We start from the raw sequence: 21,079 nt of genomic DNA on the forward strand, positions 1-21,079 counted from the left end.
GATTATAGGTGTGAGCCACTACACCCAGCCGTAATGTATTTCATATGCACATTTCCATGTGTCATCAGGTCCACATAGCGTACTTTATTTTTCTTTTTTTGGAGACAAGTCTCACTGTATTACCCAGGTTGGAGTGCAATGGCATCATCATAGCTCACCTGCAGCCTCGACCTCCTGGGCTCAAGTGATCCTCCTGCCTTAGCCTTCCAAGTAGCTGGGACTGCAGGCGTGTGCCACCACACCCAGCTAATTTTTATATATTTTGTAGAGACAGGTTCTTGCTATGTTGCCCACAGTGGTCTCAAACTCCTAGGCTCAAGTGTTCCTCCTGCCTTGGCCTCCCAAAGTGTTGGGATTACAGGTGTGAGCCACCACTACCGGGTGCATAGAGTACTATAAATTCTAAAAATCCAAAGGTTTAATATGCCAATTTATTTACCCATGCCCCAAACATTGAATGTTTGCATTATTTCCATTTTATTTGCTATTGTAAATGGCATAACTGAGTATCTTTGTACATTTTTTTCCTTTTGGATTATTTCCATACTGTGTAACAACAGAAATGGAGTTACTGAGTAAAGGGATAAGGAATGAATGTTTCTAATGCCTCCAAAATACATAAGTATCCTGATTTTTACTAGCCTGCCAAACCTGCCTTCCTCTCCCAAATCTACTTTTTCTCCAATGCTCCTTTCACTGAGTTTAGAGAAAATCCGAAGTCACCCTTGACTCTGCCTTCTCCCTCAGCTTCTGTATTCAATACATTATTAAGTGCCATGTCAATTCTTCTAAACGCCCATCAAATCTATTTTTTTTTTTTTACCATCCCCATTGTGCTCTCTCTCTCTCTCTCTTTTTTTTTTTCCTTTTTGAGATGGAGTCTCACTCTGTTGCCCAAGCTGGAGCGCAGTGGTGCCATATCAGCTCACTGCAACCTCCACCTCCTGGGTTCGAGCGATTCTGCTGCCTCAGCCTCCCAAGTAGCTAGGACTACAGGCGTGTGCCACCACGCCTGGCTAATTTTTGTGTTTTTTTAGTAGAGATGGGGTTTCACCATATTGGCCAGGCTGGTCTCGAACTCCTGACCTTGGACTCCCAAAGTGCTAGGATTACAGGCGTGAGCCACCATGCCCAGCCTCTCTCTCTCTCTTTTTTTTTTTTTAATTGAGACAGAGTCTCACTCTGTCACCCAGGCTGGAGTGCAGTGGTACGATGTTGGCTCACTGCAACCTCTGCCTCCTGGGTTCAAGCGATTCTCCTGCCTCAGCCTCCTGAGTAGCTGGGATCACAGGATCATGCCACAATGGCTGGCTAATTTTTGTATTTTTAGTAGAGACAAGGTTTTACTATGTTGGCCAGGGTGGTCTCGAACTCCTGACCTCAAGTGATCCAGCCGCCTTGGCCTCCCAAAGTGCTGGAATTATAGGAGTGAGCCATGGCACCTGGCCCATTACTAACTTTTTAAACTTTTAATTTTGAAATTATTATAGATTTACCAGAAGTTGCAAAAATAGTATATAGGACAAAGAAAATGTACATATGGCCAATAGCACATTAAAAGATGTTCAGCATGATTAGTCATTAAGAAAATGCAAATCCAGATGGGCGAGGTGGTTCACGCCTATAATCCTAGCATTTGGAAGGCCCAGGCGGGTGGATCACTTGAGGTCAGGAGCTTGAGACCAGCCTGGCCAACATGGTGAAACTCCATCTCTACTAAAAATACAAAAATTAGCCGGGCGTGGTGGTGCATGCCTAATAATCCTGGATACTCGGGAGGCCGAGGCAGGAGAATAGCTTGAACCTGGGAGGCGGAGGTTGCAGTGAGCTGAGGTTGTGCCATTGCACTCCAGCCTGGACAACAAGAGCGAAACTCCATCTCAAAAAAAAAAAAGAAATACAACTGACATTGGTGTGTTGATGTTGTATATGGCAATTTCGCTGAATTAGTTTATTAGCTCTAGTAGTTTTTTGTGGATTTTTTTTTTTTTTTTTTTTTTGAGACAGGGTCTCACTCTGTCACCCAGGCTGGATTGCAGTGGCACCATCACAGTTTACTGCAGCCTTGACCTCCTGGGCCCAAGTGATCCTCCTACCTCAGCCTCCTGAGTAGCTGGGACTACAGGTGCATTCCACCACTCCCAGCTAATTTTTTTGTAGAGATGAGTTTCACCATGTTGCCCTGGCTGGTCTCAAACTCCTGAACTCAAGTGATCCACCCACCTCAGCCTCCCAAGGTGCTGGGATTAGAGGTGTGAGCCACTGCACCTTGCCCTGGAACTGCCATACCGTTTTCTACAGTGGCTGCACCATTTTACATTCCACCAGCAATGTATAAGTGTTCCTATTTCTCCACATCCTTGCCAACACTTGTTATTTTCTGTTTTGTTTTGTTTGAGATGGAGGTTTGTTCTGTTGCCCAGACTAGAGTGCAGTGGCGCGATCTCGGCTCACTGCAACCTCCGCCTCCCAAGTTCACACCATTCTCCTGCCTCAGCCTCTGAGTAGCTGGGACTACAGGTGCCTGCCACCATGCCCAGCTAATTTTTTTTTTTGGAGACGGAGTCTCGCGCTCTCACCCAGGCTGGAGTGCAGTGGCGCGATCTCGGCTCGCTGCAAGCTCCGCCTCCCGGGTTCACGCCATTTTCCTGCCTCAGCCTCTCCGAGTAGCTGGGACTACAGGCGCCCGCCACCACACCCGGCTAATTTTTTGTATTTTTAGTAGAGACGGGGTTTCACCGTGGTCTCGATCTCCTGATCTCGTGATCCGCACGCCTCGGCCTCCCAAAGTGCTGGGATTACAAGCGTGAGCCACCGTGCCCGGCCAATTTTTTGTATTTTTAGTAGAGAAGGGTTTCACTGTGTTAGCTAGGATGGTCTTGATCTCCTCACCTCATGATCTGCCCACCTCGGCCTCCCAAAATGCTGGGATTACAGGCGTGAGCCATCGCGCCCGGCCTGTTTTGTTTTTAAATAATAGCCATCCTAATGGGTAATAAGTAGTATCTAATTGTGGTTTTCATTTTCCTTTTCCTAATGATCAGTGTATGAGAAGCTTTAAACTATGAATTCAATTTTAAAAATATATATACAGCCATTCATGTTATTTGGTAGTTTGTATCTTTGAAGGAATTTGTCCATTTTATCTAAGTGGTTGAATTTATCACATAAAGTTGTTCAAAATATTGCTTTACTAGTCTTTTGTTGTCTATAAAATCTGTAGTGATGTCCCCTTATTAATTCCTGATATTGGTCATTTATGTCTCTCTTGTTTTCTTTCTGAGTCTGACTAGGGGTTTATAAATTTTATTGAGTTTTTCAAAGAACAACTGTTGGTTTCATTGACTTTTCTCTATTTGTCTGTTTTCTATTTCATTCATTTATGCTTTTGTATTATTCTCTTTCTTTTGCTTAGTTTGGATTTAATTTGCTTCTCTTTTTAAAGTTTCTTTCTTTTTTTTTTTTTTTTTTGAGATTGAGTCTTACTGTTGCCCAGGCTGGAGAGCAGTGGAACGATCTCGGCCCACTGCGACCTCCGCCTCCCGGGTTCAAGTGATTCTCCTGCCTCAGCCTCCCGAGTAGCTGGGATTACAGGTGCCCACCACCATGCCCAGCTAATTTTTGTATTTTTAGTAGAGACGGGGTTTCACTATGTTGGCCAGACTGGTCTCAAACTCCTGACCTCAGGTGATCCACCTGCCTTGGCCTCCCAAAGTGTTAGGATTACAGGCGTGAGCCACTGCTTTCGGCCTTTAAAGTTTCTTATGGTGGAAGAACTTTATGATGGATCATTGGGTTATATCTTTCTTCTTTTTTAATATAAGCACTTCTGCCATATTCTATTGGTTATTCAGACCAATCCTAAGACAATGTATACTACATAATGGGGACTACACAAGGGGATGAATACCAGGAGTCAGAAATCTTTGGGGGCCATCTTTTAGTCTAGTTATCATAGATAGGTGCTCCAAATTCGTTCTGGGTTCCCTGATATTAGACTTAAATGATTTAATGAACCTGTTTCCAATAATAACGTGAGCACTGGTATTCCATGGCATGCAATAGCAAAACAGCTATTTAAATTATTACCTGTAGACACACTCCAGTCAAGTGCATAGAGAAAGCAAAGCTTTAGGTAATCAGCTGGTTGCTCCCATAAAACATTATAGTGAAAGTAAGGGATTTAATATGATTGATCATTGTTGCTAAATGTGCTGGATAGTGTGGGGAAAGAAAATGATTAGATCAGGGCTTTAAATTCCCAGCACAAGATCCCCATAAGAGATCTAAAAGTTTCTCTGACTATCCTTGAAGAAGATCTTACTATCAGATTATTATACCTTGTCTGCAATCATGTGATTAAAATCAACAATAAAGGGAGTTTTAAAGTACATATTTATAAATTTAATAATGCACTACTTTTTTTTTTTGGAGACGGAGTCTCGCCCTGTCTCCCAGGCTGATGTGCAATGGTGTGATGTCAGCTCACTGCAACCTCCGCCTCATGGGTTCAAGTGATTCTCCTGCCTCAGCCTCCTGAGTAGCTGGGATGGTGTGTGCCACCATGCCTGGCTAATTTTTTGTATCTTTAGGTAGAGACGGGGTTTCACCATGTTGGCCAGGCTGGTCTCGAGCTCCTGACCTCATGATCTGCCCGCCTCCGATAATGCATTTCTTTTTTTTTTTTTAATTATTATACTTTAAGTTCTAGGGTACGTGTGCACAATGTGCAGGTTTGTTACATATGTATACATGTGCCATGTTGGTGTGCTGCACCCATTGACTCGTCATTTACATTAGGTATATCTCCTAATGCTATCCTTCCCCCCTCCCCCCAACCCACAACAGGCCCTGGTGTGTGATGTTCCCCTTTCTGTGTCCAAGTGTTCTCATTGTTCAATTCCCACCTGTGAGTGAGAACATATGGTGTTTGGTTTTTTGTCCTAGCGATAGTTTGCTGAGAATGATGGTTTCCAGCTTCATCCATGTCCCTACAAAGGACATGAACTCATCCTTTTTTATGGCTGCATAGTATCCAGAATCTACAAAGAACTCAAACAAATTTACAAGAAAAAAACAATCCCATCAAAAAGTGGGCGAAGGATATGAACAGACACTTCTCAAAAGAAGACATTTATGCAGCCAACAGACACATGAAAAAATGCTCCTCATCACTGGCCATCAGAGAAATGCAAATCAAAACCACAATGAGATACCATCTCACACCAGTTAGAATGGCGATCATTAAAATGTCAGGAAACAACAGGTGCTGGAGAGGATGTGGAGAAATAGGAACACTTTTACACTGTTGGTGGGACTGTAAACTAGTTCAACCATTGTGGAAGTCAGTGTGGTGATTCCTCAAGGATCTAGAACTAGAAATACCATTTGACCCAGCCATCCTATTACTGGGTATATACCCAAAGGATTATAAGTCATGCTGCTATAAAGACACATGCACACGTATGTTTATTGCGGCACTATTCACAATAGCAAAGACTTGGAACCAACCCAAATGTCCATTAGTGATAGACTGGATTAAGAAAATGTGGTACATATACAACTATGGATAATGCACTTCTAAATACAATTGTCCCTCAGTATATGCGGGGAACTGGTTTCAGGACCCAACATATATCAAAATCCACACATACTCAAGTCCTACATTCAGCCCTGTAGAACCTTATTATTTATTTATTTATTTGGTTTTTTGTTTGTTTGTTTGTTTTTTGAGACCAAGTTTCCCTATTGTTGCCCAGGCTGGAGTGCAATGGCGCGATCTCAGCTTACTGCAACCTCCACCTCCCAAGTTCAAGCAATTCTCCTGTCTCAGCCTCCCAAGTAGCTGGAGTTACAGGCATGCACCATACGCTTGGCTAATTTTTTGTATTTTTAGTAGAGATGGGGGTTTCACCATGTTGACCAGGCTGGTTTTGAACTCCTGACCTCAGGTGATCCACCCACCTCGTCCTCCCAAAGTGCTGGGATTATAGACATGAGCCACCTCGCCCAGCCAGCCTTGTAGAACCTTACACAAAAAGTTGGCCCTCTATATATGGGTGGGTTTTGCCTGTTTTTAAGTATGGGGCGAATTTCTTACCCTAGCACCTTTAAATGTTCTCATTTTCTTCTGAATAGTTTATAGTATCCCTTTGCCTTTACAGTTTATGGATGTCCAGGGGTCTTTCTTCTTAAAGTATGGTTTCCCTTCCTATGTTGATTTTTTAAAAAGCTCTTTTATTTCAGGGAATTTTAAGCTATTTTCCCTGATTCTGATAATTAGTTTAGGTCTAGCAAAACCCTTTTCATTATTATTTTATTTTCATTATTATTGAACCATAGTAGCTATGCTTATTTAATGAAGAGAAATATTTATTTCTTTATTTCTTTTATAGATAGAAACTGGTTGAGTAATTTACGAGCATACCATTTTGCTGATGTTTTGAGTATATGAATGTGTATTATAAGAATAGTCCTTATAAAATATATTTTGCTCCTTTTTTCCTGCTCTTATAGAATAAAGATATTCAGCCTATAAAATTTCTAATCAAACAACAACAAGAAGTGAAGATTTATTTTCCCATCATGCTTACACCCAAATTTCTGGCATTTCCTCATCATCCTATGGGAATGTTATATCGTTATAAATTACAGGTATGGTGTCCTATAAGGCTTCACAAAGAGATAAGCCGGTTTCTCTAATAGCTTAATTTATTGAAATTTGATTAATGTTACATTTATTTCCTCCCAATCCTAAAAGTATAACTTGGGTTTTGGTGACAACCAAAATTATACTCTTGAAAAATGTCATCTATAACAAGACTTGGTTATAGATGCTTTCTGTCTCTCTTCCCAATATCCTTTCCTTGTGAGTTTTGTAAAGTTCTGTTGTGTCTTTTTTTTGACATTTTGTGACACTACCATTACTTTGCCTCCCTTTAGTATTTCTCTTGCCTGTTAAGATACTTTACTATAGTGTCACAGTTTCTTTTCTTTCTTTCTTTCTTTTTTTTTTTTTTTGAGACGGAGTTTTGCTCTTGTTGCCCGGGCTGGAGTATAATGGCGCGATCTCGGCTCACTGCAACCTCTGTCTCCCAGGTTGAAGCGATTCTCCTGCCTCAGCCTCCGGAGTAGCTGGGATTACAGGCGCGTGCCACCACTCCCGGCTAATTTTGTATTTTTAGTAGAGACAGGGTTTCACCATTTTGACCAGGCTGGTCTCGAACTCCTGACGTCAGGTGATCCACCCACCTTGGCCTTCCAAAGTGCTGGGATTACAGGTGTGAGGCATTACGCCCGGCCTAGTGTCACAGTTTCTAATGTGTTCAAAAATAATTTATTATATTATGTTATTATTTTGTAAACTTTATTTTACCAGTCAAGTTTTACATTTTCACTTAAATTTTATTTTCTTCTGATTGTAATTAAATGTAATGTGCGTTTTCACAGGTAGAGGGTGGCAGTGGCAACTTTACCTGGACTTCTTCTAATGAAACAGTGGTCATAGTAACCACGAAAGGAGTGGTGACTGCAGGTCAGGTCAGGGGGAATAGTACTGTTTTGGCCCGAGATGTACAAAATCCCTTTCGATATGGAGAAATTAAGGTAAATGACTCTCCAAATATTCTTATTACCCCTACAACACTACTGTCTAAATTTAAGTAATTAACACACTTTAAAAAAAGAGCCCAACATGGCTATTTAAAAATATTACTCACATTCAGTCTAGAAATACTTTTTTTTTTTTTTTTTGGAGACAGAATGTTGCTCTGTTTCCCAGGCTGCAGTGCAGTGGCAAGATCTCAGCTCACTCACTGCAACCTCTGCCTCCCGGATTCAAGTAATTCTCCTGCCTCAGCCTCCTGAGTAGCTGGGATTACAGGTGCCCACTACCACATATGGCTAATTTTTGTATTTCTAGTAGAGGTGGGGTTTCTCCATGTTGGTCAGGCTGGTGTCAAACTCCTGACCTCAGGTGATCTGCCTGCCTTGGCCTCCCAAAGTGCTGGGATTACAGGCGTGAGCCACTGCATCCAGCCAGAAATACATATTTTAAAAATATTTCTATAACTAGGTTGAATCTTGCTTCACTTAATAGTCACTTATTTAACATCTATGTTTGTTTCCTCATAGGATGATGTTAGTATCCACCTCAAAGATTATTATCAGAATTATTGAAAAATGTTTTTAACTGGAAAAATTGAGGAAAAAAATGATGAAATGCATTCTGTATTTATTATACTAATTATAAAAACATGTAAAACTGAAAACAGTAATAGGTAACATTTTGAGCATTTGTTACAGTGCTCTACAAGTTCAGAGAAACTTCCCTTATAATGAACTATAGAAGTGATCACTGAAAGTATAGTCTTTGTTGTCAGGATTAAATGAGATAGTGTTTACTCCAGTGCTTAGCATATACTTAATATTTAATTAACGTTAACTTTTTTGTTATAGTTATACGTATGATTTTTAAATGGCCTTTATAGTAGCTTTATCTCTAGTGTCATATTTTGGTTTGTCAATCTGTTACTAAAAGATTGAAAACTCTTTTTTAGTATATTATGTAACCATTTTCCTATTTTTCTCCTTCATTTTTTCTTTTTTTGAGACTGAGTCTTGCTCTGTTGCCCAGACTGGAGGGCAATGGCGTGATCACAGCTCACTGCAGCCTCAAACTCCTAGACTCAAGCAGTCCTCCCACCTTGGCCTCCCAAGTAGCTAGGACTACAGATATGCACCACCCCACACAGTTAATTTATTATTTTTGTAGAGACAGGGTCTCACTGTGTTGCCCAGGCTGGTCCCAAACTCCCGGCCTCAAGTGATCCTCCTGTCTTGGCCTTCCAAAGTGCAAGGATTACAGGTGTGAGCCACTGTACCCAGCCCCATTTTTTTTTTTTTTCCCTGAGATGGAGTCTCACTCTGTTGCCCAGGCTGGAGTGCAGTGGTGTGATCTCAGCTCATTGTAACCTCTGCCTTTCAGGTTCAAGCAATTCTCCTGACTCAGCCTCCTGAGCAGCTGGGACTACAGGCACCCGCCAACACACCTAACTAATTTTTTTTTTTTTTTTTTTTTTGAGATGGAGTCTCGCTCTGTCGCCAAGGCTGGAGTGCAGTGGTGCGATCTTGGCTCACTGCAAGCTCTGCCTCCCAGGTTCACCCCATTCTCCTGCCTCAGCCTCCCGAGTAGCTGGGACTACAGGCACGTGCCACCATGCCCGGCCAATTTTTTGTATTTTTAGTAGAGATGGCGTTTCACCATGCTAGCCAGGCTGGTCTCTATCTCCTGACCTCGTGATCCACCCGCCTTGGCCTCCCAAAGTGCTGGGATTACAGGCATGAGCCACTGCACCCGGCCTAATTTTTTGTATTTTCAGTAGAGACGGGGTTTCACCATTATGGCCAGGCTGATCTCGAACTCCTGACCTCAAGTGATCCGCCCACCCTGGCCTTCCAAAGTGGTGGGATTACAGGCATGAGCTACCGCGCCCCATTTTTAATATATGTTGCTGTCCTCTATAGGACTTAATAGTTTGCCATCACTCAGTGAACATTTATTATCTCGTAGGTACTATTGGATATCCAGAGATACATAACACATGATCTCTATCTTAAAGTATTTAAAGTATAACTAGGAAGATATATTGACATGAAAAAAGTTAAATAACATTTTAAGAAAATGATATGTGAGATATTTAAAGCACTGTATGACTGAGAACTACTTGAATTGTACAGTAAGTGCTATTAGTTTGTAAAAGAGAAATCCTTGTGTATGGGACTATCAGAGACTATTGTGAAAGAGGTGGGAACTTGAATAAGACTTTTGGGGGATGGAATAAAAGTAAGGCCCAAGGGTCAAATTTAGAGTGCTTCCTTATTTGGTAAATAAACTTTTATCAGAACACAGCTACTCCCATTCATTTACATATTGTCTGTAGCTGCTTTCAAGCCACAACTGCTGAGTTAGTAGTTACCACGGAGACCGTGTAGCCTCAGTAAGTCTAAAATGTTTACTATCTAGCTCTTTACAGAAAGCTTTGCCAATCCTTGCTGTAGACAGTGGGGAACCAATACAGGCTTTTAACGGGTCAATGGTATGGTAAGGTCGCTGTTCTGAAAGATATCTAATTATTTTTATAATCAGACAATAACAGCCATCATACTAAAAAAACAAAAGATACTTGCTGGTGTTATAGACTAGTAGATTAGAATGGATTGAAGGGAGAAGGTGAAGGCAAAAACTTCAGTTAAGCTTGAACTAGATGGTATTGAGAAAAGCAGAACATGTAAAAAATGAGAATCTTTTTTAACAGGTAAACTCAATCAGATTTGATTGAGCAGGGAAGCGTTAAACATTTAAAGCCACAGAGATGGTGTGGAGGTTTCTCACTTTGCCAGCGGGGTGGATAGAAAATACAAGAGGCTGGGAGTGGTGGCTCACACCTGTAATCCCAACACCTTTGGGTGGCCAAGGCAGGAGGATGGCTTGAGGCCAGGAGTTCGAGACCAGCCTGGACAACAAAGCAAGTCCCCCCCATCTCTTAAAAAAAAAATTAACCAAGCGTAGTGGCACGTGCCTGTAGTCCTAGCTACTGAGGCAGGAGGATCGCTTGAGGCCAGGAGTTTGAGGTTGTGGTGAACTATGATCATGCCTCTGCACTCTAGCTTAGGCAAGAGTGAGACCCTGTCTTTAAAAAAAGAAAAGAAAATACAAAAAAATGGAAAAGATGATGAATTTAGTTTTGGATACATTTAGCGTAATTCACCTATGGAGAATCTAAGTGGATGTTTTTAATTGGAAATAGGAGTCTGAAGTCCAACTGAAAGATTAGGGCTGGAGAGTTTGCATATGGTTAGTCACTGAAGCTTTGGGACTGGATAAGGTTTCCCAGGAAGAACATATGGATCCTGTGTAATGTAAATGTCACTTTAACAAACATAAGCAGAGGAAGAGGAACTAGCAGAAGAAACACAGAAAGTGGCAAAAATGACAAAATAAAAGATACTTTATTTATTAATTTTTGAGATGGGGTTTCTGTTGCCCAGGCTCAATGCAGTGGCACGATCGTGGCCTACTCCAGCCTTGACCTCAAGCAATCCTTCCACCTCAGCCTTCCAAGTAGCTGGGACTACAAGGGTGTACCACTACGCCTGGTAAATTTTTTTTTTTTTTTGAGACGGAGTCTTACTCTGTTGCCCAGGCTGGAGTGCAGTGGTGTGATCTTGGCTCATTGCAACCTCCACCTCTCGAGTTCAAGCAATTCTCCTGCCTCAGCCTCCCGAGTAGTTGGGATTACAGATGCCCACTACCACGCCCAGCTAATTTTTGTATTTTTAGTAGAGACGGGGTTTCACCACGTTAGCCAGGCTAGTCTTGAACTTCTGAACTCAGGTGATCTGCCCGCCTCGGTCTCCCAAGGTGCTGGGATTACAGGTATGAGCCACCACACCCGGTCTAATTTTTTATTTTTGTTTTTGTAGCGATGAGTTCTCGCTATATTGCCCAGGCTGGTCTCAAATTCCTGGACTCAAGGGATCCTCCTGCCTTGGCCTCCCAAAGTGCTGGGATTATAGGCATGAGCCACCACACCCGGCCAAAAGAAATTTTTAAAAGATATCAAGAAAGAGGAAGTGCTCTAAGTCAAAGGTTAGCAAACTTTTTCTATAAAGGTCCAAATAGTAAATACATTAGTCTTTTTTTTTTTTTTTTTTTTTGAGATAGAGTCTCTATCGCCCAGGCTGGAGTGCAGTGGCACCATCTTGGCACACTGCAAGCTCCACCTCCCGGGTTCAGTGGTGCCTTCTTGGCCCACTGCAAGCTCCACCTCCCGGGTTCACACCATTCTCCTGCCTCAGCTTCCTGAGTAGCTGAGACTGCAGGCACCCGCCACCATGCCCGGCTAATTTTTTTGTATTTTTAGTAGAGATGGGGTTTCACCATGTTAGCCAGGATGGTCTTGATCTCCTGACCTTGTGATCTGCCTGCCTCGGCCTCCCAAAGTGCTGGGATTACAGGCGTGAGCCACCGCACCCAGCTTTTTTTTTTTTTTTTTTTTTGACGGAGTCTTGCTCTGTTGTCCAGACTGGAGTGCAATGGTGAGATCTCAGCTCACTGCAACCTCCACCTCTCAGGTTCAAGCGATTCTCCTGCTTCAGCCTCCTGAGTAGCTGGGATTACAGGCACGTGCCACCACGCCTGGCTGATTTTTGTATTTTTAGTAGAGACGGGGTTTCACCATATTGGCCAGGCTGGTCTCGAACTCCTGACATTGTGATCTGCCCGCCTCGGCCTCCCAAAATGCTGGGATTACAGGCGTGAGCCACCACGCCCGGCCTAATACATTAGTCTTTACAGGCCACATATAGTCACTATCTCATATTCTTTTTTGTGGTTGTTATTGTTTTATTTTACAACCTTTTAAAAATGTAAAAACTGTTCTTAGCTTATTGTACAAAAACAGGTTGTATACAGGCCGTAGTTTGCCAGACCCCTCCTGTATGGAGTTAGATGCTTTAAAGAGATCAATAAATTGGCCGGGCAAGGTGGCTCACGCTTGTAATCCCAGCACTTTGGGAGGCCGAGGCGGGCGGATCACGAGGTCAGAAGATCGAGACCACGGTGAAACTCCGTCTCTACTAAAAAAAAAGAAAAAAATACAAAAAATTAGCCGGGCGTGGTGGCGGGCGCCTGTAGTCCCAGCTACTCAGAGAGGCTGAGGCAGGAGAATGGCGTGAACCTGGGAGGCGGAGCTTGCAGTGAGCCGAGATTGCGCCACTGCACTCCAGCCTGGGCGACAGAGCGAGACTCCGTCTCAAAAAAAAAAAAAAAAAAAAAAGAGATCAATAAATTTAAAAATGTAGAGTGACATGTTTAGCACCTTGTGGGTGTGCATATGTGTGTGTGCGCGTATATAAAAGAGACCTGGACCATTACATTATGTATAATAGTAAATAACATATATATAATGTGTTTATATACGTTCATGTGTATGTAAATATTTAAGGAATGATTTCTTTTTCTTAACAGTTTTAATTTTTTTCATATAAAAAAATATATATATATAATTTTTTTTAAGACACGGCTTCTCTCCCATCACCCAGGCTGGAGTGCAGTGGTACACTCTCAGCTCATTACAACCTCCATCTCCTGGGCTCAAGCAATCCTCCTGCCCCAGCCCCCCAAGTAGCTGAGACTACAGGCATGCACCACCATGCCCAGCTAATTTTTGTATTTTTAATAGAAACAGGGTATCACCATGTTGGCCAGGCTTGCCTCAAACTCCTGACCTCAGGTGATCCACCTGCTTTGTCCTCCCAAAGTGCTGGGATTATAGCCATGAGCCACTGCTCATTTTTTTTTCCAGACAGGGTCTCACTCTGTTGCCCATGCTGGAGTGCAGTGATGCAACCTCAGCTCACTGCAACCTCCACCTCCTGGTCTCATCTGATCCTCCCACCTGAGCTTTTCAAGTAGCTGGGACTACAGATGTATACCACCATGCTCAGCTAATTTTTAAACTTTTTTTAGAGACAGGGTCTCCCTATATTGCCCAGGCTGGACTTGAACTCCTGGGCTCAAGCGATCTTCCTGCCTTGGCCTCCCAAAGTGCTGTAATTTTTAATCTTTAGGTGTACATGGTAGGTGTATATATTTATGGGATACATGAGATATTTTGATATGGCCATACAATGCATAATAGTCACATCAGGGTAAACGGAGTATCCATCACATCACCTCAAGAATTTATCCTTTCTTTGTGTTACAAACATTCGAGTTATACTATTTTAGTTATTTTAGCAATTATTTTTAGAGACAAGTTCTTGCTCTGTCACCCAGGCTTGAATGCAGTGGCAGGAACATGGCTCACTGCAGCCTTGGCCTCTGGGGCTCAAGCAATCCTCCCACCTCAGCCTCTCAAAGTGTTAGGATTACAGGAGTGAGCAACTGTGTCTGGCCATTAATGATTTTTTAAAAAAATGTGTTGTTGAGGCCAGGCGCAGTGGCTCAAGCCTGTAATCCCAGCATTTTGAGAGGCCAAGGCAGGCAGATCACAAGGTCAAGAGATCGAGACCATCCTGGCCAACATGGTGAAACCCCTTCTCTACTAAAAATAAAAAAAATTAGTCGGGCATGGTGGTACACACCTGTAGTCCCAGCTACTCGGGAGGTTGAGGCAGGAGCATTGCTTAAACCTGGGAGGCAGAGGTTGCAGTGAGCCGAGATAGCGCCATTGCACTCCAGCCTGGGCAACAGAGTGAGACTCCGTCTGAAAAAACGAAACAAAACAAAAAAAAGTGCTGTTGAATTTGGTTTGCTAATATTTTGTCAAGAGTTTTTCCATCATGTTCATCAGGGATATTGGCCAGTAGTTTTTTTTTTTTTTTTGATGTGTCTTTGTCTGGTTTTTGTATCAGGGTAATACTGGCCACATAGAATGAGTTTGGATGTATTCGCTTCTCTATTTTTCAAAATACTTTGAGTAGGATTAGAATTAGTTCTTTTTTAAATGTTTGGTAAAATTTAGCCATGAATCCATCAAGTCCTGGGCTTTGTTTTGCTGGGAGACTTTTATTGCAGCTTCGATCTCATTACTTGTTATTAGTCTTTTCAGGCTTTGGATTTCTTCATAGTTCAATCTTGGTAGGTTGTATATGTCTAGGAATTTATCCATTTCTTCTAGGTTTTCCAATTTATTGGCATATAATTGCTCATAGTAGCCCCTAATGATCCTTTGAATTTCTGTGGTATTGGTTGTAATATCTTCTTTTTCATCTCAGATTTTACTTTTATTATTTATTTATTTTATTTATTTATCTAGTTTTTGAGACTGAGTCTCACTCTATCGCCCAGGCTGGAGTGCAGTGGTGCGATCTGGGCTCACTGCAACCTCTGCCTCCTGGGTTCAAGTGATTCTCATGCCTCAGCCTCCCGAGTAGCTGGGACTATAGGCGCCTGCCACCACACCTGGCTAATTTTTCTATTTTTAGTAGAGATGGGGTTTCACCATGTTGGCCAGGCTCGTCTCAAACTCCTGACCTCAGGTGATCTCCCGGCCTCGGCCTCCCAAAGTGGTGGGATTACAGGCATGAGCCACCACGCCCAGCCAGATTTTACTTATTTACTTACTTGGGTCATCTCTCTCTCTTTTTTTTTTTTTAAGTCTGGCTAAAGGTTTGTCGATTTTGTTTATCTTTTCAAAAAAACAACTCTTCATTTTGTTGATCTTTTGTATTTTTTTAAATTTCATTTATTTCTGCTCTGATCTTTATTATTTCTTCTACTAATTTTGGCTTTGGTTGGCTCTTGCTTTTGTAGTTTTGTTTTTCTTTTTTTTCAGGCAAGGTCTTGCTCTGTTGCCCAGGCTGGAGTACAGTGGTGAGATCACAGCTCACTGAAGCCACTACCTCCCAGGCCCAAGTGATCTTCCTGCCTCAGCCTCCCAAGTAGCTGGGAATACAGGTGAACACCACCACACCAGCTAATTTTTGTGTTTTGTGTAGAGACAAGGTTTCACCATGTTGTTCAGGCTGGTCTTGAACTGTTGGGCTCAAGCAATCCACCTGCCTCAGCCTCCAAAAGTATTGGGATTGCAGGCATGAACCACCGTGTCCAGCCAACTTTTCCAGTTCTTTAAGATACTTCAGCCAGGAGAGGTGGCTCACACCTGTAATCCCAGCACTTTGGGAGGCCAAGGCAGGCGGATCACAAGGTCAAGAGATTGAGACCATCCTGACCAACACAGTGAAACCTTGTCTCTACTAAAAATACAAAAATTAGCCAGGCATGGTTGCATGACCCTGTAATCCCAGCTACTCAGGAGGCTGAGGCAGGAGAATTGCTTGAACCCAGCAGGCAGAGGTTGCAGTGAGCTGAGATCGCACCACACCACTCTGGCCTAGCAACAGAGCAAGACTCCGTCAAAAAAAAATACAACATTGGGTTTTTTTTTCAAGTTTTTCTACTTTTTTTTTGAGACAGAGTTTTGCTCTTGTTTCCCAGGCTGGAGTGCAGTGGCATGATCTCAGCTCACTGCAACCTGTGCCTCCCAGGTTCAAGTGATTCTCCTGCCTCAGCATCCTGAGTAGCTGGGATTACAGGTGCATGCTTCCATGCCCTGCTAATTTTTTGTATTTTTGTTAGAGATGGGGCTTCATCATGTTGGCCAGGCTGGTCTGAAACTCCTGACCTCAGGTGATCCACCTGCCTCAGCCTCCCAAAGTGCAGGGATTACAGGTGTGAGCCACCACGCCCGGCCTCTATTTTTTTGATGTAGGCATTCGTTACTATAAACTTTCCTCTTAGTACTGCTTTCACTGTATCTCATAGGTTTTGTTATGTTGTGTTTTCATTTTCATTTTTTTCAAGAAATTTTAATATCTCCTTCTTAATTTCTTCATTGATATGCTGGTCATTCAGGAGCAAGTTGTTTAATTTCAATGTGTTTGTATAGTTTCCAAAATTCCTCCTGTTACTGATTTCTAGTTTTAGTCCACTGTAGTCAGAAAGGATATTTGACATAGTTTCAATTTTTTTGAATTTTTGAAGAATTGTTTTGGGCCTAACATAGTCTATTCTTGAATATGATCAAGAATACTCATTCTTGCTGAGGAGATGAATGTGTATTCTGCAGCCATTGAATGAAAAGTTCTGTAAATATCTATTAGATCCTTTTGGTCTACATTGTAGACTAAGTTTGATGTTTCTTTGTTGATTATCTGTCTGGATAATCTGTTCAATGCTGAAAGTAGGGTGTTGAAGTCTCCAGCTATTAATGTAGTGAGGTCTATAGCTCTCTTAAGCTCTAATAATATTTGCCTTATACATCTGGGTCCTTCGGTATTGGGTGTATATATATTTATAATTGTTATATCCTCTTGCTGAGTTGACCCCTTTATCATTACATAATGGCCTTCTTTTTCTCTTTTTGTAGTTTGTCCTGAAATCTATTTTGTCTGATATAAGCATAGCTATTCTTGCTCTTTTTTTGGTTTCCACTGGCATGGAATTTTTTCCATCTCTTTATTTTCAGTCTACGTGTGTCTTTATAGGTGAAGTGTGTTTCTTGTAGGCAACAGATCGTTGGGTTTTTGTTTTTGTTTTTGTTTTTGAGATGGAGTTTCACTCTTGTTGCCCAGGCTGGAGTGCAATGGCGTGATCTCAGCTCACCGCAACCTCTGCCTCCCAGGTTCAAGCAATTCTCCTGCCTCAACCTCCCGAGTAGCTGGGATTACAGGCATGTGCTACCACACCCAGCTAATTTTGTATTTTTAGTAGAGACAGGGTTTCTCCATGTTGGTCAGGCTGGTCTCGAACTACCAATCTCAGGTGATCTGCCCGCCTTGGCCTCCCAAACTGCTGGGATTATAGGCATGAGCCACTGCGCTCAGCCTTTTTTTAAAAAATCTATTCAGTCACTCTATCTTTTTTGATTGGAGAGTTTAGTCCATTTACATTCAATGTTATTATTGATAAATAAGAACTTACTCCTGCCATTTTTAATTTGTTTTCTAGTTGTTTTGTGGTCTTCTCTTTCTTCTGTCCTTTCTTCCTGCCTTCCTTTTTGTGAAGGTGATTTTCTCCGGTGGTATGTTTTAATTTCGTGTGTTTTATTTTTGTCAGGTTACCATGACACTTGCAAATAAGATCTTATAACTCATTATTTTAAACTGATGACATCTTAACACTGATTGCATAAACAACCTAACAGATTAGCAAAGAGAAAACTAATCAAAACTCTAGGCTGGTTGCAGTGGCTCATGCCTGTAATCCCAGCACTTTGGGATGCCGAGGTGGGTGGATGACCTTAGATCACCTAAGGTCAGGAGTTCGAGACCAGCCTGGCCAACATGGTGAAACCCTGTCTCTACTAAAAATACAAAAATTAGCTGGGTGTAGTGGTGCATGCCTGTGATCCCAGCTACGTATGAGGCTGAGGCAGGAGAATTGCTTGAACCTAGGAGGTGGAGGTTGCAGTGAGCTGAGATTACGCCACTGCACTCCAGCCTGAGTGACAGAGCAAGACTCCATCTCAAAACAAAAACAAAAACAAAAACTTCTACACTTAATTTCATTCCCCTGCTTTTTAACTTTGTGTTGTTTCTATTTGTATCTTATACTGTCTATGTCTTGAATAGTTGTTGTAGTTATTCCTTTTTATAGGTTCTTCTTTTAGTCTTTCTCCTCAAGGTATCAGTAGTTTAAATCTCTCTCTTTACCTCCTCTTTAAGGCCAGTAGCTCTTAGATTTGCCATTTTGTGGCCATTTTCTAGATCTTCATTCTTTTCTATTATTTTTTCTTTAGTCTCTGCTAACTGTATTTTCTTTCTTTTCTATTTTTTTGAGGCCACATCTCACTCTGCCACCCAGGCTGGAGTGCAGTGGCATGATCTTTGCTCACTGCAACCTCCACCTCCTAGGTTCAAGTGATTTTCATGCCTCAGCCTCCCAAGTAGCTGGGATTATAGCATGCCCCACCATGCCCAGCTTATTCTTTCTATTTTTAGTAGAGACAGGCTTTCACTATGTTGGCCAGGCTGGTCTCAAACTCCTGGCCTCAAGTAATCCACCCACCTCGGCCTCCCAAAGTGCTGGGATTACAGGTGTGAGCCACTGCACTTGGCCCATGACTGTATTTTCAAATAACCTGTCCTCAAGCTCACTGATTCTTTCTTTTGCCTCATCAGTTCTGCTGTTGAGAGACTGATGCATTCTTTAGTATTTTTTTTGTTTTTGAGATGGAGTCTCACTCTGTTGCCCACGCTGGAGTGCAGTGGTGCAATCTCGGCTTGCTGCAAGCTCCGCTTCCCAGGTTCACGCCATTCTCCTGCCTCAGCCTCCCAAGTAGCTGGGACTACAGGCGCCCGCCAACACGCCCAGCTAATTTTTGTATTTTTAGTAGAGATAGGGTTTCACCATGTTAGCCAGGATGGTCTCCATCTCCTGATCTCGTGATCTGCCTGCCTTGGCCTCCCAAAGTGCTGGGATTTCTTTAGTAAATTAATTGAATTTTTCAGCTCCAGTATTTCTGCTTTTTCAAATTATTTCAATATCTTTGTTATATTTGTCTGATAGGATTCTGAAATCCTTCTCTTAAATTTCATTGAACTTCTGCAAAACAGCTGTTTTGAACTCTTTGTCTGTAAGGTCATATAGCTCTCTCACTCCAGGATTGGTCACTGGTGCCTTATTTAGGCCATGTTTTCCTGTACGGTCTTCATCTTTGTGTATGTTCATTGATGTCTGGGCATTGAAAAGTTAGGTATTAATTGTAGTCTTTGAACAATGTGCTTGTTTGTACCCATCCTTCTTGGGAAGGCTTTCCAAGTATTCAAAGAGAATTGAGTGCTGTGATCTAAGTCTTTGGTCACTGCAGTACATATCTGCATTGGGCGGCACCCCAAGCCCAGTAAAGCTGTGACTCTTGCAGACTTGTAGAGGTACTGCTTTGGTGGTCTTAGGTAAGATCCGAGGAGAATTCCCTGGATTACCAGGCAGACTCTTGTTCCTTCTCTTTCTTTTCCCAAACAAACAAGAGTCTCTCTCTCTCCACGCTAAGCTGTCTGGAGCTGGGGGTGGGGTTACACAAGCCCCTCTGTGGCCACCACCACTAGGACTGCACTGGGTCAGACCCAAAGCTAGCATAGCACTGGGTCCTGCCCAAGTCCTTCAGTGACCACTGCCTGGTTACTGCCAGTGTTCACTCAAGGCCCAAGGACTGTACAGTTAGTGGGTAGCAAATTCAGCCAGGCTTGTGGCCTTCGTTTCAGGATGGGAAGCTCCTCACCAGCCCAGAGCAGGTTCAGGAATTCTATTCAGGAGCCAGGGCCTGGAGTCAGGAACCTTAGAAATCTACCTGGTGCTCTATTCTACTGCGACTAAGGTGGCACCCAAGCTGCAAGACAAAGCCCTTCTCAATCTTTTTATTTATTTATTTATTTTTCTGGAATGGGATCTCACTCTGTCACCCAGGCTGGAGAGCAGTGGCATGATCTCAGCTCACTGCAACCTCCGCCTCCTGGGTTCGAGCGATTCCCCTGCCTCAGCCTTCCGAGTAGCTGGGAGTACAGGCATGCACCACCACACCCGGGTAATTTTTGTATTTTTAGTAGAGATGGGGTTTCCCCATATTGGCCAGGCTGGTCTCGAACACCTGGCTTCAAGTGATCCACCCATCTGGGCCTCCCAAAGTGTTGGGATTACAGGCGTAAGCCACCGCACCTGGCCCCCTTCTCATTCTTGACTGCTTTATTCAAACTGAAGGAGTCTCTTCTTGTGGTCACCACTGCCCCAGACCCATGGCAAATACTGACTAGCTACTACCAATGTTCATTAAAGGTCCAAAGGCTCTTCAGTCAGCTTGTGAATGCTGCCAGGCCTGGGTCTCTCCCTTCAGTGAAGTGGGCTCCCCTCTGGCCTAGGGCAGGTCCAAAAATGCCATCCAGGAGCCAAGGCCTGAAACTGGGGACCCCTGAAGCCCACTTGGTGCTCTACCTCACTATGGCTGAGCTGGTACCCAAGCTGTAAGACAAAGTCCCCTTTACTTTTCCATTTCCTTTTCTTAAGCAGAAGAAGTCTCTGCTCATGGTCATCACAGCTGGGAATGTACTGGGTCACACCTGAAGCCAGCATGGCACTGAGTGTCACCTAAGGCCTACATCAAATACTGGCAACCACCAAATGTTTATTCAAGGCCCAAGGGCTCTTTTTTTTTTTTTAACGGATTTTTGCTCTGTTGCCTAGGCTGGAGTGCAGTGGCATGATCTCAGCTCACTGCAACCTCCACCTCCCGTGTTCAAGCGATTCTCATGCCTCAGCCTCCTGATAGCTGGGATTACAGGCGCCCGCCACCACGCCCAGCTAATTTTTGTATGTTTAGTAGAGACAGAGTTTCTCCATGTTGGCCAGGCTGGTTTTGAACTCCTGACCTCAGGTAGTTCGTCCACCTCAGCCTCCCAAAGTGCTGGGATTACGTGCGTGAGCCACTGCACCCGGCCAAGGCCCAAGGGCTCTTTAATCAGCAAGTGATGAATCCTGCCAGGTAAGTGTCCTTCCTTTCAAGACAGCAGGTTCCCTTCT

The 21,079-nt window shown here is 43.0% G+C and overlaps 1 protein-coding gene across 2 annotated transcripts in view; it reads left to right on the forward strand.

The window, feature by feature from the left end:
• Positions 1-21,079, forward strand: part of NUP210L (nucleoporin 210 like) — a 150,246-nt gene that overhangs the window by 27,532 nt on the left and 101,635 nt on the right. For both annotated transcript variants that reach the window (XM_030824444.1, XM_030824445.1), the window contains exons 11-12: positions 6,517-6,654; positions 7,450-7,605. In XM_030824444.1, the coding sequence (XP_030680304.1) occupies positions 6,517-6,654; positions 7,450-7,605 (294 nt within the window). The remainder of the gene's footprint in view (positions 1-6,516; positions 6,655-7,449; positions 7,606-21,079) is intronic.

This window comes from Nomascus leucogenys, chromosome 12, assembly GCF_006542625.1.
Source record: "Nomascus leucogenys isolate Asia chromosome 12, Asia_NLE_v1, whole genome shotgun sequence".
Lineage (NCBI taxonomy): Eukaryota > Metazoa > Chordata > Mammalia > Primates > Hylobatidae > Nomascus > Nomascus leucogenys.